At 43.8% G+C, this 20282-nt stretch overlaps 1 protein-coding gene across 4 annotated transcripts in view; it reads left to right on the top strand.

The window, feature by feature from the left end:
* klc3 (kinesin light chain 3) overlaps positions 1-20282 on the top strand; it is a 77297-nt gene that overhangs the window by 30170 nt on the left and 26845 nt on the right. For all 4 annotated transcript variants that reach the window (XM_060855905.1, XM_060855904.1, XM_060855902.1 and 1 more), the window contains exons 6-10: positions 4682-4769; positions 7417-7518; positions 12571-12744; positions 17425-17524; positions 19281-19333. In XM_060855905.1, coding sequence (XP_060711888.1) covers positions 4682-4769; positions 7417-7518; positions 12571-12744; positions 17425-17524; positions 19281-19333 — 517 coding nt within the window. The remainder of the gene's footprint in view (positions 1-4681; positions 4770-7416; positions 7519-12570; positions 12745-17424; positions 17525-19280; positions 19334-20282) is intronic.

Here is a 20282-nt window from a genome sequence, read left to right as displayed (position 1 = left end):
GGAGGCTGGTACAATTGCAACATTTAAAGGAGGGGTATATGAATAGGAAGGGTTTGGAGGGATATGGGCCAAGTGCTGGCAAATGGGATTAGATTAATTTAGGATATCTGGTCAGCATGGATGAGTGGGACTGAATGGTCCGTTTCTGTGCTGTATATCTCTGGCTGTAATTTTCATTGTATTTCTACAATACAGCTGTCTCTGTGAATTGTCATACAGAACTAAATATAGTTAGTATGCTAAGAGGATCATGAATACCTGAAGGAATTAGTTATGTTCAGGGGTTTACAGAAGGTCATCAAGATTTTGAAAGGCTAGCCCGATCCACAAATTGGATTAGTGCTTTTCAATTCACTTAGAGGCATATTGCATCGTTTCTAATATATGTCAAGAAGCAAATGTTGATCTTAAAAATAATTTTTAACATGACACTTGTTACTGAAGATGCTTTTACATCTTGTTTCTGTGATTCTTTTACCCGTTCCATCTCAAACCTGCCAACATGGGTGGCCCACGTTCTTCATTTCAATGTAAAGTCACTGGGACTTCCTCAGGCCAGCAGCTGGGATGCAAACACCATTGTAAAGGCAGCTTTAAGCCACGTGGGACAGAATGTAGCAAAGAATGAAGAACCCCCTCTGCCCCACCGTGTGAGGGCTTCAGGGCAGGATGAAGGCAAGGCCAACCACCACCTTCAAGAAGGGGAGGGGGTGGGGAAGAAAGATTCTCCAGCAGTAAGAGAGCAGGTCACGCCAGGAAACTCTCTTTCTTATTGCAAATGTTGTTCTATTTTCTCTGCTGTTCATATTTTGTTTCCTCTCTTTCTCTTCCCATCTCCCATCCCCCTCCTAAGAAGGCTCGTGCAGCATGTCTCAATGACTACTGCCCAGTGACCCTAACTTCATTGGTCATGAAGTGCTTTGAAAGGCTGCTCATGGCATTAATCAGCTCCAGCCTCCCCACTACCCTTGACCCACTCCAATTTGCCTATCGGACCAACAGATCCACGTCAGATGCCATATCACTTGCCCTTCACTCCTCCCCAGAACATCTTGACATTAAGAACAGCTACATAAGAATCCTACTCATTGACTACAGTTCAGCCTTCAGCACTATTATCCTTTTGAGACTGATTACTCAACTTAGCGATCTCAGACTCAGCCCCACTCTCTGCAGCTCGATCCTCAGTTTCCTGACCCACAGGCCACAATCAGTGAAGATTGGGGACAATATTTCATCGTCACTAACACTCAACACTGGAGCCCCCAGGGGTGCGTACTCAGCCCCCTACTGTACTCCCTGGGTACCCATGACTGCATCACCTAATACCAGACTAATGCCATTTACAAGTTCACTGGTGACGCCACCATAGTTGGTTGAATCTTAGAAGGCGATGAAACAGACTACAGACAGGAGGTGGAAGACCTGGAAAAATTGTGCACTGAGAACAATCTAGCTCTCAGTGCTGGCAAAACCAAGGAACTCCTTATGGACTTTCGGTGGGATGTTACTCATGACCCCCTACACATTAACAGCACAGAGGTGGAACGAATGAGAGTGTCGAGCTCCGGGGCCAAGAGCATTCTGTCTGGATGTATCACTACCTAATATGGCAACTATACCATTCAAGATCGGAGATGGTTACAGAGAGGGGCGAACTTTACCCAGACAATCAGAAAGGGCAACCTCCCATCTATAGAATCCATCTAACAGGCCCGCTGTCAAGGAAAGGCTGCCAGTATTCTCAAAGATCCATCCCACCCTGGCAATGTTTTTCTGCAAACTCTACTATCAGGGAGAAAACACGCACGCCCACGCACACGCGCACGCGTACACGCACACCAGCCAGTTTAGAAACAGTTTCTACCCTACTATTGTTCAAATATTGAATGGACTCACCAACTCTTAACATTCGCCTGTACCTGTGTTTTTGTTTCTGCTGCTGTTTACCTTTTATTTCCTTATCTATGCTACTTGATTCTGTGATCTGCCTGTATTGCTCACAAGACAAAGCCTCGGTACAAGTGACAATAAATTCAATTTGATTCAATTCCACATCTCCAGGATGAGACTGTGCATGCACGTGGGCTGCTGCCAGAATTTTGCCAAGATTAATATCTGCTTCTCATTGTGCTCCCAAAGACTGAAATTATTACGTTTCCCACCTCCACCTCACCCAATTACTCCAGATTATGGCATCATTGTAAAGTGGGGAGATCAGATTGGAACTTTAATTCTTTGGTTTGCTCTGGACTTCTATATCACCAGGTGTGATCGGTTTGCTTTAGTAGGAGTGGGCTAGGGCTTTGTTACTGGATTTCCATACCTAATGGTATCATGGGAACAACTTCACAGTGCAGACTGCTGCCCTTCAAGACGGCATCCCATGGTCACCATTTTCATCTTAAGAGCAACAAGAGGTGGAGAGCTTTAGAGAATTAATTCCAGAGTTTGGGGCTAAGGCAGCTGAAAGTGAATAATAGATCGATAGAAATCCAGGATTGGGAGAGTGTTCAAGGGCTATAGATTATAGAGATGGTGGGGGGGGGGTGGGGGGGTTTGTGGATTTGGTTCACTCACTCAGTCAGTTCTTCCCAACTGTTGCAGTAACCCTCCACTGTATTAGGGAAAGTTACATTAACTGAAGTCATTGCCCAGGGGCTGTTACTGCAGTTGTAGGTGTAGGGATAGGTTAGGCTTCCACTGTCAGTTCCTTCACTAATCCAGTGTCACTCTTGTATGAATTTTTTTCTCTTTCAAGGGCACGTGTTCAGACTTTCTCGGGGGCTGCTTTTATTTGGGTGGCACAGTGGCTCAGTGGTTAGCACTGCAGCCTCACAGCACCAGGGACCCGGGTTCAATTCCCGCCTCTGGTAACCGTCTGCGTGGAGTTTGCACATTCTCCCCGTGTCTGTGTGGGTTTCCTCCGGGTGCTCCGGTTTCTTCCCACAATCCAAAGATGTGCAGGTCAGGTGAATTGGCCATGCTAAGTTGCCCATAGTGTTTGGTGCACTAGTCAGGGGTAATTGTAAGGGAATGGGTCTGCCCTTCGAAGGGTCGGTGTGGACTTGTTGGACCAAAGGGCCTGTTTCCACACTGTAAGGGAATCTAATCTAATCTAATTTTTGGAGGCTACCTTTTGTTTTTGTTTCTCATTAGCTCATTTATTGGGTGGTGCAGTCACGAAGTAAAAATACTTCTGTTATTTGGACTCTTACAAAGCAGAATTAGAAGAATTCAGCAATCTCATCAATAATTGTTGCTGCTCAATTAAACTAAATGTCATGTTACACAAGGAAAGCAATTCTCTAGAAATCTCTAAAGCAATTTTCTAGAAATCTCTAAGTACCAAGTGTTTAAATTAGTATGAAATGGGCATAAGTTAACAGTAAATTATTTTTAAAATAATTGAGATATGCCTATTGACCATAAATTCCCTGTCAACTGGTGAGGTTGCAATTAAATGGTTGCATTAATTCACAATATATGAGATGCTTTGAGTTGTGATAACACACAAATGTGAGTTTTTATGATTTAAAACTTTTCAGTAATAAATTAGCCACTCAAATCGTAAGGTCCTGGGGAATGTTGCTAAACAAAGAGACCTTAGAATGCAGGTTCACAGTTCTTTGAAAATGGAGTTGCAGGTAGATAGGCTAGTGAAGAAGAAAAGAGAGGACAAAGATGTAAAAGGGGGAACTTTTTCACACATGTATGGAATGAGCTGCCAGAGGAAGTGGTGGAGGCTGGTAGAATTACAGCATTTAAAAGGCATCTGGATGGGTATATGAATAGGAAGGTGTAAGAGGGATATAGGCCAAATGTTGGCAAATGAGACTAGGTTAATTTAGGATATCTGGTCAGCATGGATGAGTTGGACTGAAGGGTCTGTTTCCATGCTGTACATTTCTATGGTTCTCTGACAATATTATTCACAACAGCATCCACTACAAATGCATTGAAGTAATTAAGACTTCTATCTCCCCTTGGCAGTTGCCTCCATCACTCTGCACAACTCCCCCCTCCATTTCCCAACCCCCACATCTAAGCTACCCTGGGATGCAGAGAAATATCCTACCCAAAAGTTAATGAATTTTTGTAATTCTCTAGCCTGAAGGATTGTGGATGCTCCGTTGTTGAATATATTTGAAGCTGCAGTGGCCAGATGTTTTGTCTCTTTGGGAATCGAGGGAAAAGGAGCAGAAAGGAAAGTGGAGTTAAAGGCCAGGGTTGTGTTGATTAGTGAAGCAGCTTCTCTGGGTCAAATAGTCTACTCCTGCTGCTACTTCCTGTATGTTTATCTGGGGATGGGGCGGTGAAGACAGCCCATCACACTATATGCAAATGCTGCTCTCTTAAAGGATGCTTTAATTTGAGAGTTATTACAAATGTCACACTCTGTCCTTGTAATGAGGGAAAGCAGCCCTTTGTATCTCGGTGAAAGTCCAAACACTCGGTTTTGGGAATGTAAATGTCCGGAGGCAAGAATGATCCCTCAAACCCATCAGCGCTGTTTGCAAATTACAGCTCCACATTGTTGTTTAATTAAAAACAGAATGCTTTGTTTGTTGCCTGCAGTTTCTCAGCTGCTGCAAGGAAAGGCAATAGCAGAGTCTCGGTAACCCTAACTTCCACCATTCTCAGAAATCCTCCTCATGATCCTTTTCCCTGTGTTTTACAGAGATCAAAACAAATACAAAGAAGCTGCAAACCTTTTAAATGATGCCCTGACAATCCGGGAGAAAACTCTGGGCCAGGATCATCCAGCGGTCAGTTTATTATTTTTACTGTTATACTCTTTAACTGAGCTGCTTAGTAGAGTAAATTACTTGAGCCAGAAAGGTTGGATTGTCAGCCAATACTGCAATTGTACTTGCATAGCACATTTAATATAGCAAAACATCCCAAGACTACTTTCAGCTGCATTATCAAGCTAAATTTAACGCAACAGTTTCTCAGTAGTTAGTACAGCTGCCTTATAGCACCGGGGATCTGGGTTTGATCCCACCGTCTGGTGACTGTCTATCTGGAGTTTGCACATTCTCCACATGCTGCGTAGGTTTCCTCTGGGTGCTCCAGTTTCCTCCCACAGTCCAAAACTCTGCAGGTTAGGCAGATTGGCTATGGGCAATGCAGTGCTACAAGGACAGGGTAGGGGTGTGTCTGGAGAGTCGGCGTCGACTCAGTGGGCCAACTTCCACACTGTGGGGATTGGATGACAACACATAAGCTGTATTAAGGTCCAATGCCTAAAGCTTGGCCCAAATAGTCGATTTTCAATGAGGTGAGTGCAATTAAAGAGATTGAACTACAGAGCTTGGGCACAGACACCTGAAGGCAATGATGAGTCAATTAAAATTGGGGATGCATGATGACAGGATAGGAGGAGTCCAGGGACCTTAGCAGACTGTAAGGATGGAGGAAGTTAGAAAACTATAGAAACACATCACCATGATGGATTTAAACCCCAGGATTGACAGGGTGCAGACAGATGGTTGGTGCTATGCAGGGATGTGGTTAAAAGAGAAGGACGTTGCATCCCTGAGTTTTCTTTCTTCTCTGGAATGTTGTTCACACTTGCTGAAGTACACTCCATAGAGACAGCAGCAAATCTTTAAAGCACCACGACATCCCGTGCTGCCTGAGTTTCAGCAGCTGGTACTCTCTCACCTCCTTGGTGCAACTGCAACAAGTCGACCATGTTTTCCAGTATGACAGTACCAGTGCACTGCTGAGAGAGTGCTACAGATCCCATAGAGTCATGCACGGAAATAGGCACTTCGGTCCAACTCATCCATGCTGACCAAGTTTCCTAAACGGAGCTCATCCCATTTTCCTGCATTTAGCCCATATCCTCTAAACCTTTTTTTTTCTATCCATGTACCTGTCGTTAAAATGTTGTGACTGTACCCTCCTCTATTACTACTTCTGCCAGCTCATTCTATATGCACACCACCCCATGTGTGGAAAAGGTTGACTCTCAGGTGCCTTTGAGATCTGTCCCCTCGCCTTAAACCTATGCCATCTAGTTTTGGACTCCCCTACCCAGGGGAAAAGAGCTTATCCACGCCCTTTTATATTTTATATATTCATTACGTTTTCTGAGTGATATGTAAACCAAAGTTCTCTCAGATGATACAAACAGTCCAGTGAGTATTTGAAGAAAAGCAAGGGGACGCAAGCAAATTCTTCAACTAGGAATAAAAGCAGATTATCTGGTGTTTATTGTATGAATTTTGTGGCATCTTGCTGTGCCCACATTGGCTTCTACATTTCTAACTGTTTCAAAAGTAAATAAATAGGCACCTTTGGTGTATCAGTCTTTTTTTTAAAGTTTTTTTTTAACAAAACATTATGTAGGTTAACCTAATGTCTCCTGACCTGGCAAATGCTTTCAGGGTAAAGAGAGGCTTAGCAAGGTTCGATTGGAGAGTCAAACCAGAACTAGGATCAGATGGCGACCAATAAATCCAACTGCAAACTCAGGGGAAGCTTCTTTACCCAGAGAATGGTGCGAATGTGGAATTTGTTGTCACAAGGAGTGAGTCATTAAGGTGAATAGCATAGATGAATTTAAGGGAAAGTTTGATAAATACATGAAGGAGGAGGGTGTGGAAGAAAATGCTGATTGGGTGAGTTGGCGAGACATTGAAGAAGGCGCATAAGATGCCATCTGTTGAGATGAATGGCCTCTTTCTGTGCGTTAATTACCAGAGACATTGCAGTGGTTGGTGTAGTGCGGAGTCGGTTAACTTTCACCTGACCAGCAGCAGGAGCCTGCAGTGATGGTGAACACTTCTTGATTAGGGAGGGAGGTTTGGAAATAGGCTAGTGTTGTAGCTAGCAGGTCTATGTGAGATCACTTGTTGCAGGCTAATTCCTCTGACTGATGATCATCGAGGCCAACGGTGACCCTTATCGAGGTTTATAAAATCATGAGGGGCATGGATAGGGTGAATTATCAAGGTCTTTTTCCCCGGGTAGGGGAGTCCAAAACTAAAGGGCATAGATTTAAGGTGCAACAGGAGAGATTTGAAAAGGACCTAAGGGGCAATGTTTTCACGCAAAGGGTGGTGAGTGTATGGAAGAGGAGGATGTGTACAACTATAAAATTTAAACAGCATCTGGGTGGGTACACGAATAGGAAGAGCTGAGCGAGGGGTATGGGCCAGGTGCTGAGAAACGGGACTGGATTAATTTAGGATATCTGGTCAGTATGGATGAGTTGGATCGAAAGGTATGTTTCTGTCTGTCCATTTCTTTGACTCTGTGATGACCCCTTGCTGAACTGCATGCATGTTGGGCTCTGAACGCTGTAAAAAAAAGAGCCGTTTCATCTTCAGGATTGGGGAAATTCCAGAAACTAGATTAAAAAGCGTCGTGTTCTAACCTGGCTTTTTAATTCCTCCTGTGCAGGTGGCTGCCACTTTGAACAATCTTGCTGTGCTATTTGGCAAGCGGGGTAAATACAAAGAAGCTGAACCGCTGTGCAAGAGAGCTTTGGAAATCCGAGAAAAGGTGAGGGGGAGGCGGTCGGAGTAATGGTAATTCACAGCGGTAATAATCCAGCTAATACCTTCGGGACGTGGGTTCAAATCCCGATTGACATCTGGCGCAATCTACTTCGAATAAAAAAAATCTAGAAATGAAAGCTAGTCTCGATGGTGGCCATGAAATGAGTGTCATAAAACCTGTCTGCTTCATTAATGTCTCTTTAGACAAAGAAAATCAAACATCTTTACTCGATCTGGCTTGCATGTGACCCACAGCAATGGACAACTGCCCTCTGAAACAGCCTATCAAGCCAATTAATTCAGGGGGAATTGAGTTTGGCTAATAATATTGCGTGCAATTCTGGTCTCCTTCCTATCGGAAAGATGTTGTGAAACTTGGAAGGGTTCAGAAAAGATTTACAAGGATGTTGCCAGGGTTGGAGGGTCTGAGCTACAGGGAGAGGCTGAACAGGCTGGGGCTGTTTTTCCCTAGAGCGTCGGAGGATGAGGGGTGACTTTATAGAGGTTTACAAAATTGAGGGGCATGGATAGGATAAATAGGCAGTCTTTTTCCTGTGGTCGGGGAGTTCAGAACCAGACGGCATAGGTTTAGGATGAGAGGGGAAAGATATAAAAGAGACCTAAGGGGCAACATTTTCACACAGAGGGTGATACGTGTATGGAATGAGCTGCCAGAGGAAGTGGTGGAGGCTGCTACAATTGCAACATTTAAGAGGCATCTGGATGGGTATATGAATAGGGAGGGTTTGGAGGGATATGGGCCGGGTGCTGGCAGTGGGAGTAGATTGGGTTGGGATATCAGTGACTAAATGCTCTGACGCTTGGGACAACCATCACAGAGGTGGGAGGTGGGAAACGCTTTCTGCCTAAAGCCGTTCAACCATAGTACACCAAGCGGCTGGACATTGTAGGACCCCACTGGCCCTAGCTTACAAAGAACGTACATTATAAATCAAGAGCATCGAAAATTTAGATTTAGATTACTTACAGTGTGGAAACAGGCCCTTCGGCCTAACAAGTCCACATGACCCGCCGAAACGAAACCCACCCATACCCCTACATTTATTCCTTACCTAACACTACGGGCAATTTAGCATGGCCAATTCACCTGGCCCGCACATCTTTGGACTGTGGGAGGAAACCGGAGCACCCGGAGGAAACCCACGCAGACACGGGGAGAACATGCAAACTCCACACAGACAGTCATCAGAGGCGGGAATTGAACCCGGGTCACTGGTGCTGTGAGGCAGCAGTGCTAACCACCGTACCACCGTGCTGCCCACAAATATATATTGATGTCCCTCAGAGTGGGACAAGGTGTACAGAGAAGAAACTGCTGCACTTTCTGTAATTTTCAATATGAATCGTTTTGCCCCTGGGCTGTATACCTGACGTGGTATGTATTTGTTTAATATTCTAGACAAAATGTTTTGCAATGTCTTTTTTTAATAAATTTTATGAAGAATGAATAAGCCTTGGAAACAGGGGTTGCAGGTGCATTCTCGTAAAATGCTTGCTGCATTATTCTCCCAGGCCAGGCCTTCCCAAACCATGGGGTGCAACCTCGAAGTGTCACAAGTTGAGATTTTGGGGTCTTGAGTTACAGAGTCCTAGAGCTGAACAGCATGAAAACAGACCCTTTGGTCCAACTCGTCCATGCCAACTGAATAACCTAAATTAATCTAGTCCCATTTGCCAGTATTTGGCCCATATCTCTCTAAAAGCTTCCTATTCATATACCCATCCAGATGCCTTTTAAATGTTGCAATTGTACCAGCCTCCACCACTTCCTCTGGCAGCTCATTCCATACACACACCACCCTCTGTGTGAAAAGGTTGCCCCTTAGGTCTCTTTTAAATCTTTCCCCTCACACCTTAAAGCTGTGTCCTCTAGTGTTGGATTCTCCTACCCCGGGGAAAAGACCTTGGCTATTCTTTCCCATCTATGTTCTCATGATTCTATAAATCTCTATAAGGTCACCCTTCAGCCTCCGATGCTCCAGGGAAAACAGTACTAGCCTATTCAGCCTCTCCCTATGGCTCAAACCCACCAACCCAGGGCAGCATCCTTGTAAATCTTCTCTGAACCCCTTCAATTTTCATAACATCCTTCCTATTGCAAGGAGACTGGAATGGAATGCAGTATTCCAAAAGTGGGTGAATCAATGTGCTGGGCAGGTGCAATATGACCTTCCAACACAGTACTCAATACACTGACCAATAACGGCAAGCATACCAAGTGCCACCTTCCCTATCCTACCTACCTGCGACTCCTCTCTCAAGGAACGTATACTGAGGCTACAACAACTGCTTTCAAACATGGACTTGATTTCTGCAAGGCCCCTTTAAATCCTGGTGATTCACTGGTGGATGTGGCCAGATAATACAAACACAAAAAAAGCCTGTAATAAGGTAGGTGTTCATATTCTCGGACGGGGAAGCCTCCACCACATCCTCTGGCAGCTCATTCCATACACGTACCACCCTCTTTGTGAAAAAGTTGCCCCTTAGTCTCTTTTATATCTTTCCCCTCTCACCCTAAACCTATGCCCTCGAGTTCTGGACTCCCCCACCCCAGGGAAGAGACTTTGTCTATTTATCCTATCCATGCCCCTCATCATTTTGTAAACCTCTATAAGGTCACCCCTCAGCCTCCGACGCTCCAGGGAAAACAGCCCCAGCCTGTTCAGCATCTCCCTATAGCTCAAACCCTCCAACCCTGACAACATCCTTGTAAATCCTTTCTGAACCCTTTCAAGTTCCACAACATCTTTCCGATAGGAAGGAGACCAGAATTGCACACAATATTCCAAAAGTGGCCTAACCAATGTCCTGTCCAGCTGCAACATGACCTCCCAACTGCTGTACTCAATACTCTGACCAATAAAGGAAAGCATACCAAACGCCGCCTTCACTATCCTATCTACCTGCGACTCCACTTTCAAGGAGCTACAAACCTATATTCCAGGGTCCCTTTGTTCAGCAACACTCCCTAGGACCTTACCATTAAGTGTATAAGGCCTGCTAAGATTTGCTTTCCCAAAATGCAGCACCACGCATTTATCTGAATTAAACTCCACTTCTCAGCCCATTGGCCCATCTGGTCCAGATCCAGTTGTAATCTGAGGTAACCCTCTTCGCTGTCCACTACACCTCCAATTTTGGTGTCATCTGCAAACTTACTAACTGTACCTCTTATGCTCACATCCATCTTTGGGCTGTGGGAGGAAACCAGAGCACCCAAAGGAAACCCACGGAGAAGGTGCAAACTCCGCACAGACAATCGCCCGAGGGTGGAATTGAAGAGGTCCCTGGTCCTGAGAGTCAGCAGTACTAACCACCAAGCCACCCTGTGACCCCTTAGAATTGCTTTCCTGTCGGATTTTAAAAATCCCAGACAACTTTCAGCCTCACCCAATTGAGGCCTTAAATGAGCAGCCTACAAATTAGGTTTAAAAATGAATATGCCTGTTTTCCTCTTCATGCTTTGGGGGTATAGTTAGCAGCAGGACTCCAGAGGTGCATTGTGTACAGCAATTAGAGCCATAACCGTAACTGGTTATGTTATCTCGGCACTTACTTGTCCTTATTAATTGAGGATGAGAATCCCCCCCCCTAAATTAAAGCATATTTATAATATTACATCCTTGATACTTTCCTCCCCTCCTCCTCTGAAGCCTTTCGACATCAGAGTGACTTGATCATTAGTCAATGTATATGTCAGAGTTTATGCATGTGTGTGTTGAATGTGAAGACGAGCACGTGTGTGTGTGTGTGTGTGTGTGTGTGTGTGTGGGTGGTGTGGATATTTATGTTAGAATGTGGAAGTGTTCAAAGGTTGTGAGAAGCTCGGGTGCTTGTTGTTGTGGTTCTGTTCGCCGAGCTGGGAGTTTTTGTTGCAAACGTTTCGTCCCCTTTCTTGGTGACATCCTCAGTACTTGGGAGCCTCCTGTGAAGCGCTTCTGTGCTGATTCCTCCGGCATTTATAGTGGTTTGAATCTGCCACTTCTGGTTGTCAGTTGCTGTCCGCTGCAGTGGCCGGTCTATAGGGTCTAGGTCGATGTGTCTGTTGATAGAATTTGTGGATGAGTGCCATGCCTCTAGGAATTCCCTGGCTGTTCTCTGTTTGGCTTGCCCTATAATAGTGGTGTTGTCCCAGTCGAATTCATGTTGTTTGTCATCTGAGTGTATGGCCACTAGGGATAGCTGGTCGTGTCGTTTCGTGGCTCGTTGGTGTTCATGGATGCAGGTTGTTAGCTGTTTTCCTGTTTGTCCTATGTGGAAGTGTGCGTGCTTATCTGCATGTCTGTTTGCATTTGTGTGTCTCTGTGTGTTTGCTCACTTGTTGATTGGGTGTGTCTGCATGCACGCGCACTTGTCAGTGTGTCTGTCCCAGTGTGTGTCCATGCCCAGTTGTCAGTGTGCATCTGTGCATATTCTCATGCTTGTCAGGGGGGTGTGTGTTTGCATGTGACCCGTCAGTGTGTGTTAGTTGCATACCTGCCAGCATGTCGTGTGTGTTGTCTGAAAACAAACAATGGAGTGTTGCACTGCCAGGTATTCACCTATCCCATTGATGTTAAAGATTCAGAGAGCAGAAATAAAGAATAACTGTCATAACTGGTGCGAGGGACAGAGATTTAAGACCATTGGCAAATTAAGTGAGACACACAATTCTTTTATTTTACCCATCAAGTTAATTTGACTTGCCTGATAGGGAAATTAGATTTGGTCATAACTTTCAAAAAACAGTTGGATATAGAATTCCAAATAGAATTTCAATGAAAGCAGGACATGGAGTGATAATAATTAGAAAAGTGTTTCAAAGAACCATAAAGAGTCAAACACACTATCTGTTGTGTGACTGTAAGAACAGAGAGTTATCGTGGTGTATGAACCAGTGTTCTTCTCTGAACCAACATTTCCAGAAGTAAAGCCATTGCATTTCAAAGCAATTCATGATCGTGAGACACTTTCCGATGGGTGTATGAAGCATTGCATGTGTGCAAGTCATTCTTTAGAGAGCTTCACTAACTTTGGTGTTCTGAATCCTCAGGTACTGGGCAAGGACCACCCCGATGTAGCAAAGCAACTGAATAATCTGGCTCTGTTGTGCCAAAACCAGGGGAAGTACGAGGAGGTGGAGTATTACTACGAGCGGGCGTTAGAGATCTACCAGACCAAGCTGGGATCAGAGGATCCTAATGTAGCCAAGACGAAGAATAACCTGGTGAGGAAATCAACTTGCTTTAGTTCTCTGGAGAAGAGAGAAATTTGCAGTCAGTCATTTCTGTTCTTCATGTATGAGCATATCTGACTGAGTGCTAGGAGCAACACAGCCTATACCAATCTCTCTATCCTCGCATGATATCCATAAATATACATGACGCACCAGGATGTCCGTCATCAGGAGGGCACTTGAAGATAGGCAATACATGTTGGCCTGGATAGTATCGCCCACATCATCGAACATGAGAAGGAAATCAGTGGCTGAATTTTATCCCTCTTGCCCATAGTCACTGAGAGCATTCATGGCACATTGCCAGTCAGCAAATCTGGCACAGACTCGGCACCATTCCAAAGATCTCCCTTGGTCAGTATGGCTCAGTATTACATCTAGGTAAAAACAATGACTGCAGATGCTGGAAACCAGATTCTGGATCAGTGGTGCTGGAAGAGCACAGCAGTTCAGGCAGCATCCAACGAGCAGCGATTTTGCTGCTCTTCCAGCACCACTGACCCCGAATCAGTATTACATCTGTCTGAGAGCGTTCCTGTAATTTATTTTAATGGAAACAGGCCAATCTCAAAGAGCCATACTAGAGTTTGCCACGAAAGAAACCGGAGGGAAGTTGGGAGAAATTTCTATTTGGGCAAACTTTAGTGGAGTAATAAAAATCAGAAGTTGCTGGAGAAACGCAGCAGGTGTGTGGTGAGAAAGCAGAGTGGATGAGTTAGACCGAAGGGTCTGTTTCCATGCTGTACATCTCTATGATTCGATGTTGACTGTGGAAAGCTTTTGAAGCATGCAGACTGTTGTTATCTTTTTAAGAGAGAATTAGATCAACATTTCAAGGGATCTTTGGGGAAAGTGCAACTCATTGAATTGATTCTGGTTGCTGAGGAGTGACCTTAGAGAGGTATATAAAATCATGAGAGGCATAGATAGGGTAAATGGAGAAGGTCTTTTCCCTGGGTGAGGGAGTCCAGAACGAGAGGGCATAGATTTTGGGTGAGAGGGGAAATATTTAAAAGGGATCTAAGGGGAAACCTTTTCACGCAGAGGGTAGTGCATATATGGAATGAGCTGCCAGAGGAAGTGGTGGAGGCTGGTACAATTACAACATTTAAGAGGCATTTGGATGGGTATATGAATAGGAAGAGTTTGGAGGGATATGGGCCTAATGCAGGCAAATGAGACTAGATTAATTTAGGACATCTTGGCATGGACGGATTGGGTCTGTTTCCATGCTTAATGACTCGATGGTCATTCTAAAGTTGAATGGATTGCTGTAAATCCCTCCCGTTTTTCAATTTTATTTAGATTAGAACTAACCTTACTGAAGTAGAGTGCTGTTAAACCACAGATTTTCCACCTCGAATCCAAATTTGATTCCTGCAGAGATCAGTTGATTAAAAGGCACCTTTCTCTGTCGATCATTAAAGTTCCCATGTGGGATCAGTTTGGAATAATCTCTGTGCAGTTTGATGTGGGTATGATTTGGCTGCGTCAGTTGTGATTCATTTGTGAAATTGCACTCTTAAAAGTTCTTTTGTGGGATGTGTGCGCCGCTGACCAGCCCAGCAATGGTTGCCCGTCACTAAATGCCCTGGAAATTGAGAATGAGACGCTTTCCTGAACCCACCTTGTTAGTGCATTTGGGATGTTTTATGTTAGGTTTAAACACATTGTCCGGGCAGAGTAAGTATTATCCAGGCTTGAATGACCTGGATGAGCAGAGCTTAATGCTAGCACCAAAAAAAAAGCATTGAGCTGCTACCTTCCAGAAGATATTTCATTTGGTCCTGATGTGATAGCACACTTTTCTCTTTTAAGAAACTAAGTTAAAGTTTCACAGCACCATGGTAGTTATGTTATTGGACGCGTGATCCAAAGACTATCGATTTTAGAGATGTTAATTTGATTCCTAACTTGGCAGCTGGGGGAATTTAAATTCAATTAACTAAATAAATTTGGTAATGAAAACCAAGTTCCCAGCATTGGTGACCATGAGTCACAGAATTGATGAAGTTCATAAGAAAGCCATTTGTCCTAGCTTTCTGACTGAGCATCATGCCCTATTGTGCCAACCTCCCCCCACCCTTCCACTCCCTGCATATTATTTCTATTTAAATAATCATCTAATGCCCTCTTGAATGTCTCAATTGAACCTGCCTCTATCACACTTCCAGGAGAAAGTGAGGACTACAGATACTGGAGATCAGAGCTGAAATTGTGTTGCTGGAAAAGCGCAGCAGGTCAGGCAGCATCCAAGGAGCAGGAGAATCGAAGTTTCAGGCATGAGCCCTTCTTCAGGATGGGGCGCATGCCTGAAACATCGATTCTCCTGCTCCTTGGATGCTGCCTGACCTGCTGTGCTTTTCCAGCTACACATTTTCAGCTCTACCACACTTCCATACAGTCCATTCCAGACCTGAACCACTTGCTACTCATAAAAGTTTGTTTTTGCATCACATTTGCTGCTTTTGCAAATCACTTTAAATCTGTACCCTCTCGTCCTTGATCCATTTATAAGCAGGAATAGTTTCTCGCTGTCTACTCCATGAGGTCCTCTCATGGTTTTGAACACGGCAGTTGAATTTACTATTAGCCTTTTCCTCTGAAAGGAACGCAGTCCCAACTTCTCCAACCAACAGACGAAGTGGTGGGGGCTGATACAATTACAACATTTAAAAGGCATCTGGATATGGGTTTGGAGGGAATTGGGCCAAATGCTGGCAAATGGGACTAGATTAATTTAGGACATCCAGTTGACATGGATGGGTTGGTCCAAAGGGTTTAATTCGGTGCTGAATATCTCTATGACTTAATGACTCTACTGGATTCTTAAAAAGGCCACCTAGTTCCCTACTGTCCTGGAGGGAAGGAAATCTGCCATCCTAACGTGGTCTGGCTTTCAAGTGACTCCAGACTCTTCAGCAATGTGGTTGGCCACTAGCTGCTCTCTCAAATGGCTTGGAAAGACTTTCACTTCAATGACAGTTAGGGTTGAGCAACAAATGCTTACCTTACCAGAAAAGATTGAAGGGAAAAAACAAGGTTATGTAAAACTCCCGCAGCAATATCCTGGAGCTGAGGTGACTGAACTCCAACAACCTCTGCCATCTTCCTTTTGAGCCAGCTATGACTCCAACTATTGGAGAGTCTTCTTCCTAAATTCCAGTGACTGTAGTTTTGCTGAGGTCACTTGATCTCGCAATCAGTCAATTTTGACCTTGTTGTTGGTCACATCTCACCACCCTGACCTAGAAATATATCTCTGTTCCTTCAATCTAGCTGTGTCAAAATCCTGGAATGTCCTCCCTAAAAGAATGCTGCCGTTCTTCGCCAGGCCCACAAATGGACGAGAGAGATTCAAAAAGGCAACTCGCTATCACCTCCTTAAGGGTAGTCAGTAATGGGCAATAACTGCTGACCCAGTTAGTGAAGCCTACTCCCTAAAGAATGAATAACCAAGAGGATTTTGTGTTCACTTCAGAGGTGGACACCACATATGTGCCAGCAATGCCCATGAATACAATGGCATCATGATTGATGTTGCTGGGTAGGGAGGTTTTCGGCTATAAAGAAAAACTGGATAAGATGGGACTTTCTTCACTGGAGTGTAGGAGGTTGAGGGCTGACCTTAATGGAGGTTTATAAAATCATGAGGAGTAGAGGTAGGATTAATGGCAGGTGTCTTTTCCTTAGGATGGGGGAATTTCAAAACTAGATTTAAAAAAGACCTGAGGAGCAAATCTTTTATGTAGAGGGTATTTCGCATGTGGAATGAATTTCCTGAGCAAATGGTGGATGGAGTCAGTTATAACGTTTAAAAGACACTTGGATAGGTACATGAAGATGAAAGATTTGGAGGGAAATTGGCTAGGGGCAGGCAGGTGGGACTAGTTTAGTTTAGGATTATATTCTTTGCAGACTGGTTAGACCAAAGAGTCTGTTTCTGTGTTGTATGACTGAGATTAAACAAATCCCCAATTAGAAAGCTCCTCACCAAAGCCTTAAAACCCAATTATAAATGGGGTGTGAAAGATGTTATGTATTTTTGGGAAGGTGGGAGTTGGAACTGAAACTGCAGCAAGAAGCCCTTGGTTTCACTGTGTTGTGTGTGACAACAGGAAAGGAAGAGGCCAGGGAATTTAGACCTTGGATGAAACCATAAAAATCAGAAGATGTTAGTGACAGCAGTATTATTCAAGATTATATGGGTTGATGGTTTTGTAATGGTAATGTCATTTGACTAGTAATCCAGTTGCCCAGACTGGTTCCAATCCCAGCACCATGCCTGACTGAATTTGCAGTCAATTAATCAATTTTTTTTTTGAAATCTAAAATTGAAAGCCAACATCCGTAATGTTGACTGCAGAACTATCATTGATAGCTGTAAAACAGCAGTTCCTTAGCTGGTCTGGTTTACATGTGAGTGCAGACGCACAGCAATGAGGCTGATTCTGAACCACCCTCTGAAATGGCTTATTGTGACCACTCACTTCAAGTGCAATTGAGCTGACTTTGCTAGTCACAGTCACTTCCTGTGAAGGATAAATTGCAAAGGAGTCGCCTTGCAGGGGACATTTGTCATGTAAATAAAAATCCAGTTTGATTGTAGTTTGTGTAGATAAGTTTTTCCCTGAGTCTGCAGATCTCTAATTCTCACCTCCTGCGATCTAGGCTTCCTGCTACTTAAAGCAAGGAAAGTACAGACAGGCTGAGGCTCTGTACAAGGAGATCCTGACACGAGCCCATGAGAGAGAGTTTGGCTCTGTTGATGGTAAGTTAAATATTACAAATGGACTATTCCTTCTGACTCCCTAGGGCTAACAAGGTAGTAATTTAAACAGAAGCTAGTGATAGCATTGAATCAATAGCATAAAAGTGCACACTCTCTTGTGAATTGGCAGGTATAAATGTTTGCTGTAGGTGGTAACCATTATAATAATATGCATAAATCTTAGAAAACATGAAGCTAGATACAGATCATCTAGCTAACTCCCTCCATAACAATTGTACAATCTACTTTGTCACTGACTGCCCTGACGGATGGGGGTGTGTGTATGTGCGTCCGCCAATCCCCAAATATAGTAAAGTTGCAGAATAGTCATCTCCGATCAAACCTATCACTACAGGAAACTTATTCCATCTCACCTGTTCCATTGTGTATGTCAGCATCTGCCAAATCCATGACTTTTACCACTAAGAGGGACATGGGAGCACCACCACCTCCAAGTCACACTCCAACCTGATTTGGAATTATATTCTGTTCTAATGCAGTTACTCGGTCAAATTTGTGGAACTCCCTTTTGAACAGCACTGTTGGTGGACCTGCACCGGGTGAACTGTAAAAGGGTGACTCACTACCACCTTCTCAAGGACAGTAAGGGATGGGGAATAAATGCTGGCCTAACCAGCATTGCCCACATCATGTGAAAAAAAACTAACACTTTGTGTATCTCGCTGTAATATCAAACTCTAGAAGTTATTAAAGTTTGAAGTACAATACAGTACAGTAGCACCTCGACATACGAACAAATCGGTTTATGAACAGCATTGTACATAAAATTTTTCTTCAACATACGTACAAAATTCAAGGTACGAACGAAGGTACGAGCAGTTCGTCTTTGGCACGTGCGCTGTAAACATGGGAAAAATTGATTCAGTTCACGAACCAGGTCCCAGAATGGATTAAGTTCGTAAGTCGAGGCGTTACTGTATTTTAATCTATGATGTCTTCGTGTCTGACAAGAAATGTCCAAAATAATCTGACTGTAGTTAATGTTTTTTTAAAGAGGAAGATCTAATTTCTTTAACATTGTTTTGCTTCAAGTCACAATTTTCAAGAATATGACTTCTTTGCTCGCCATGCACACATCTGCCCCAGGTGATCTCTGGGATTGCAGATTGGTTGTGATAGGGAAGTCAACTAGGCCTGTATTCACTAGAGTTCAGAAAAATGAGAGGAGATCTGATTGAAAGGAATAAAATCCTGACAGAACTGGACAGATTGGATGTGAGGGGGGTGACGTTCCCCTTGGTTTGGAAAGTTGTCCAGAAAAGGAGTCACTGTCTCTTTTATGACGTAAAGCATTGAGGACTGAGATAAAGACAATAAAGAGTGGTGTACCTATGAAATTCTCTACCTTATGAAGCTATGGAGACCAAGTCACTAAATATATTTAAGAACTTAAACAGATTTATATACACTGAAGCCTTACAAAGAGATAGTGACAGAGTCAAAAAGACTGGTGTTGGAAAAGCACAGCAGGTCAGGCAGCATCCGAGGAGCAGAAGAATCGACATTTTGGGCAAAAGCCCTTCATCAGAAATGAAGAGGAGATGGTGGCAGTATAGTGTTGAGTTAGAGGATCAGAGATGACCATATTGAATGACTCAATGGGCTGAATTTTCCCTATTTTCTATGTTTCTACGTATCAGTATGTAAAGATTCGCATGAATTAAGTGCACCCATAATGAGGTGCAGAAAAGTCAAAGTGAGAATAATGTTGAATCTATTATTGCATCCTGTGCAGGTGACAACAGACGGGTGTGGATAACGTCTGAAGATGGGGACGATTCAAACAAGGTAATAGCCACGCATCCATCGCAATATTCAGCCTCCGAACTGTTTCTGTTTCCCCGCTGTGGTCGCTGTAAGCAACGCCACGGGAGACCAGTCAGTATCTATCAGAGAAAACAAATAGGAAATAAAGCCACAAATGCTGCAAAGTTGAAATAAAAACGTAAAATTCTGCAATTAGCAAAGATGGAGAAGTGTTTCAGATGTAGGCGTTTTGTGAGTCTTCTGTTTCACATCCAAAATCTTGACCAACATTTTCTTAGATTTGTTCTGCATTTTCCAGAGTCTCTTGTTTGGTTGTCTCTCCCTGTTTTTTTTTGTTTTGCTTCTGATTTATTTAATTTTGGAGTGGAAGTTTTGTTTTGCTCTGATTTTTTTTTTTAACTGACCCTTCCGTGCCTGTCAATGCCACAATTGTTTATAGCCCACCTGTTTTTCCTGTGTAGATTGACACAACGGGACAATATTTTTTGTATGCAGCAGAAATATTCATCAGCTTTTCAGCATATGATGAGCAAAGTGCCCAGCTCCCCTCCTGCTTAAAGATCAAAACCCTTGGATTTCCTTCCATCATAGAAGGTCACCGGGATTTTCTTTCATCACAGGAAGAGTCTGGAGCACACTACTTGGAAATGTGGTGAAGGCAGGTTCAGTTGATGGTGAAGGAGACGAAATTGAAGCATTCAAGAGGGAATTACAAAAGACAATGCAGGCTTATGGAGAAAGGACGAGAGTGACTCCAAACCAAAACGTTTAGGGAGCTGCTGTAAGCACATTGGACCAACTGGTCTCCTTTGCACCATAACAATTTTGTGATTCAGTCTCATCGCCCACTAATCAGATGGTTCTGCCAGAGGGCTGGTACAGGCAGGGTGGACTGTATGGCAGCCTCCTGCACTGCACACGTGCGAGGTGTTTAACTGCCTTTCGACTTTCAAGTCACCTCGCCTGATCA

Source organism: Hemiscyllium ocellatum, chromosome 47 (assembly GCF_020745735.1).
Source record: "Hemiscyllium ocellatum isolate sHemOce1 chromosome 47, sHemOce1.pat.X.cur, whole genome shotgun sequence".
NCBI lineage: Eukaryota > Metazoa > Chordata > Chondrichthyes > Orectolobiformes > Hemiscylliidae > Hemiscyllium > Hemiscyllium ocellatum.
This window is presented reverse-complemented; position numbering and strand designations above follow the sequence as displayed.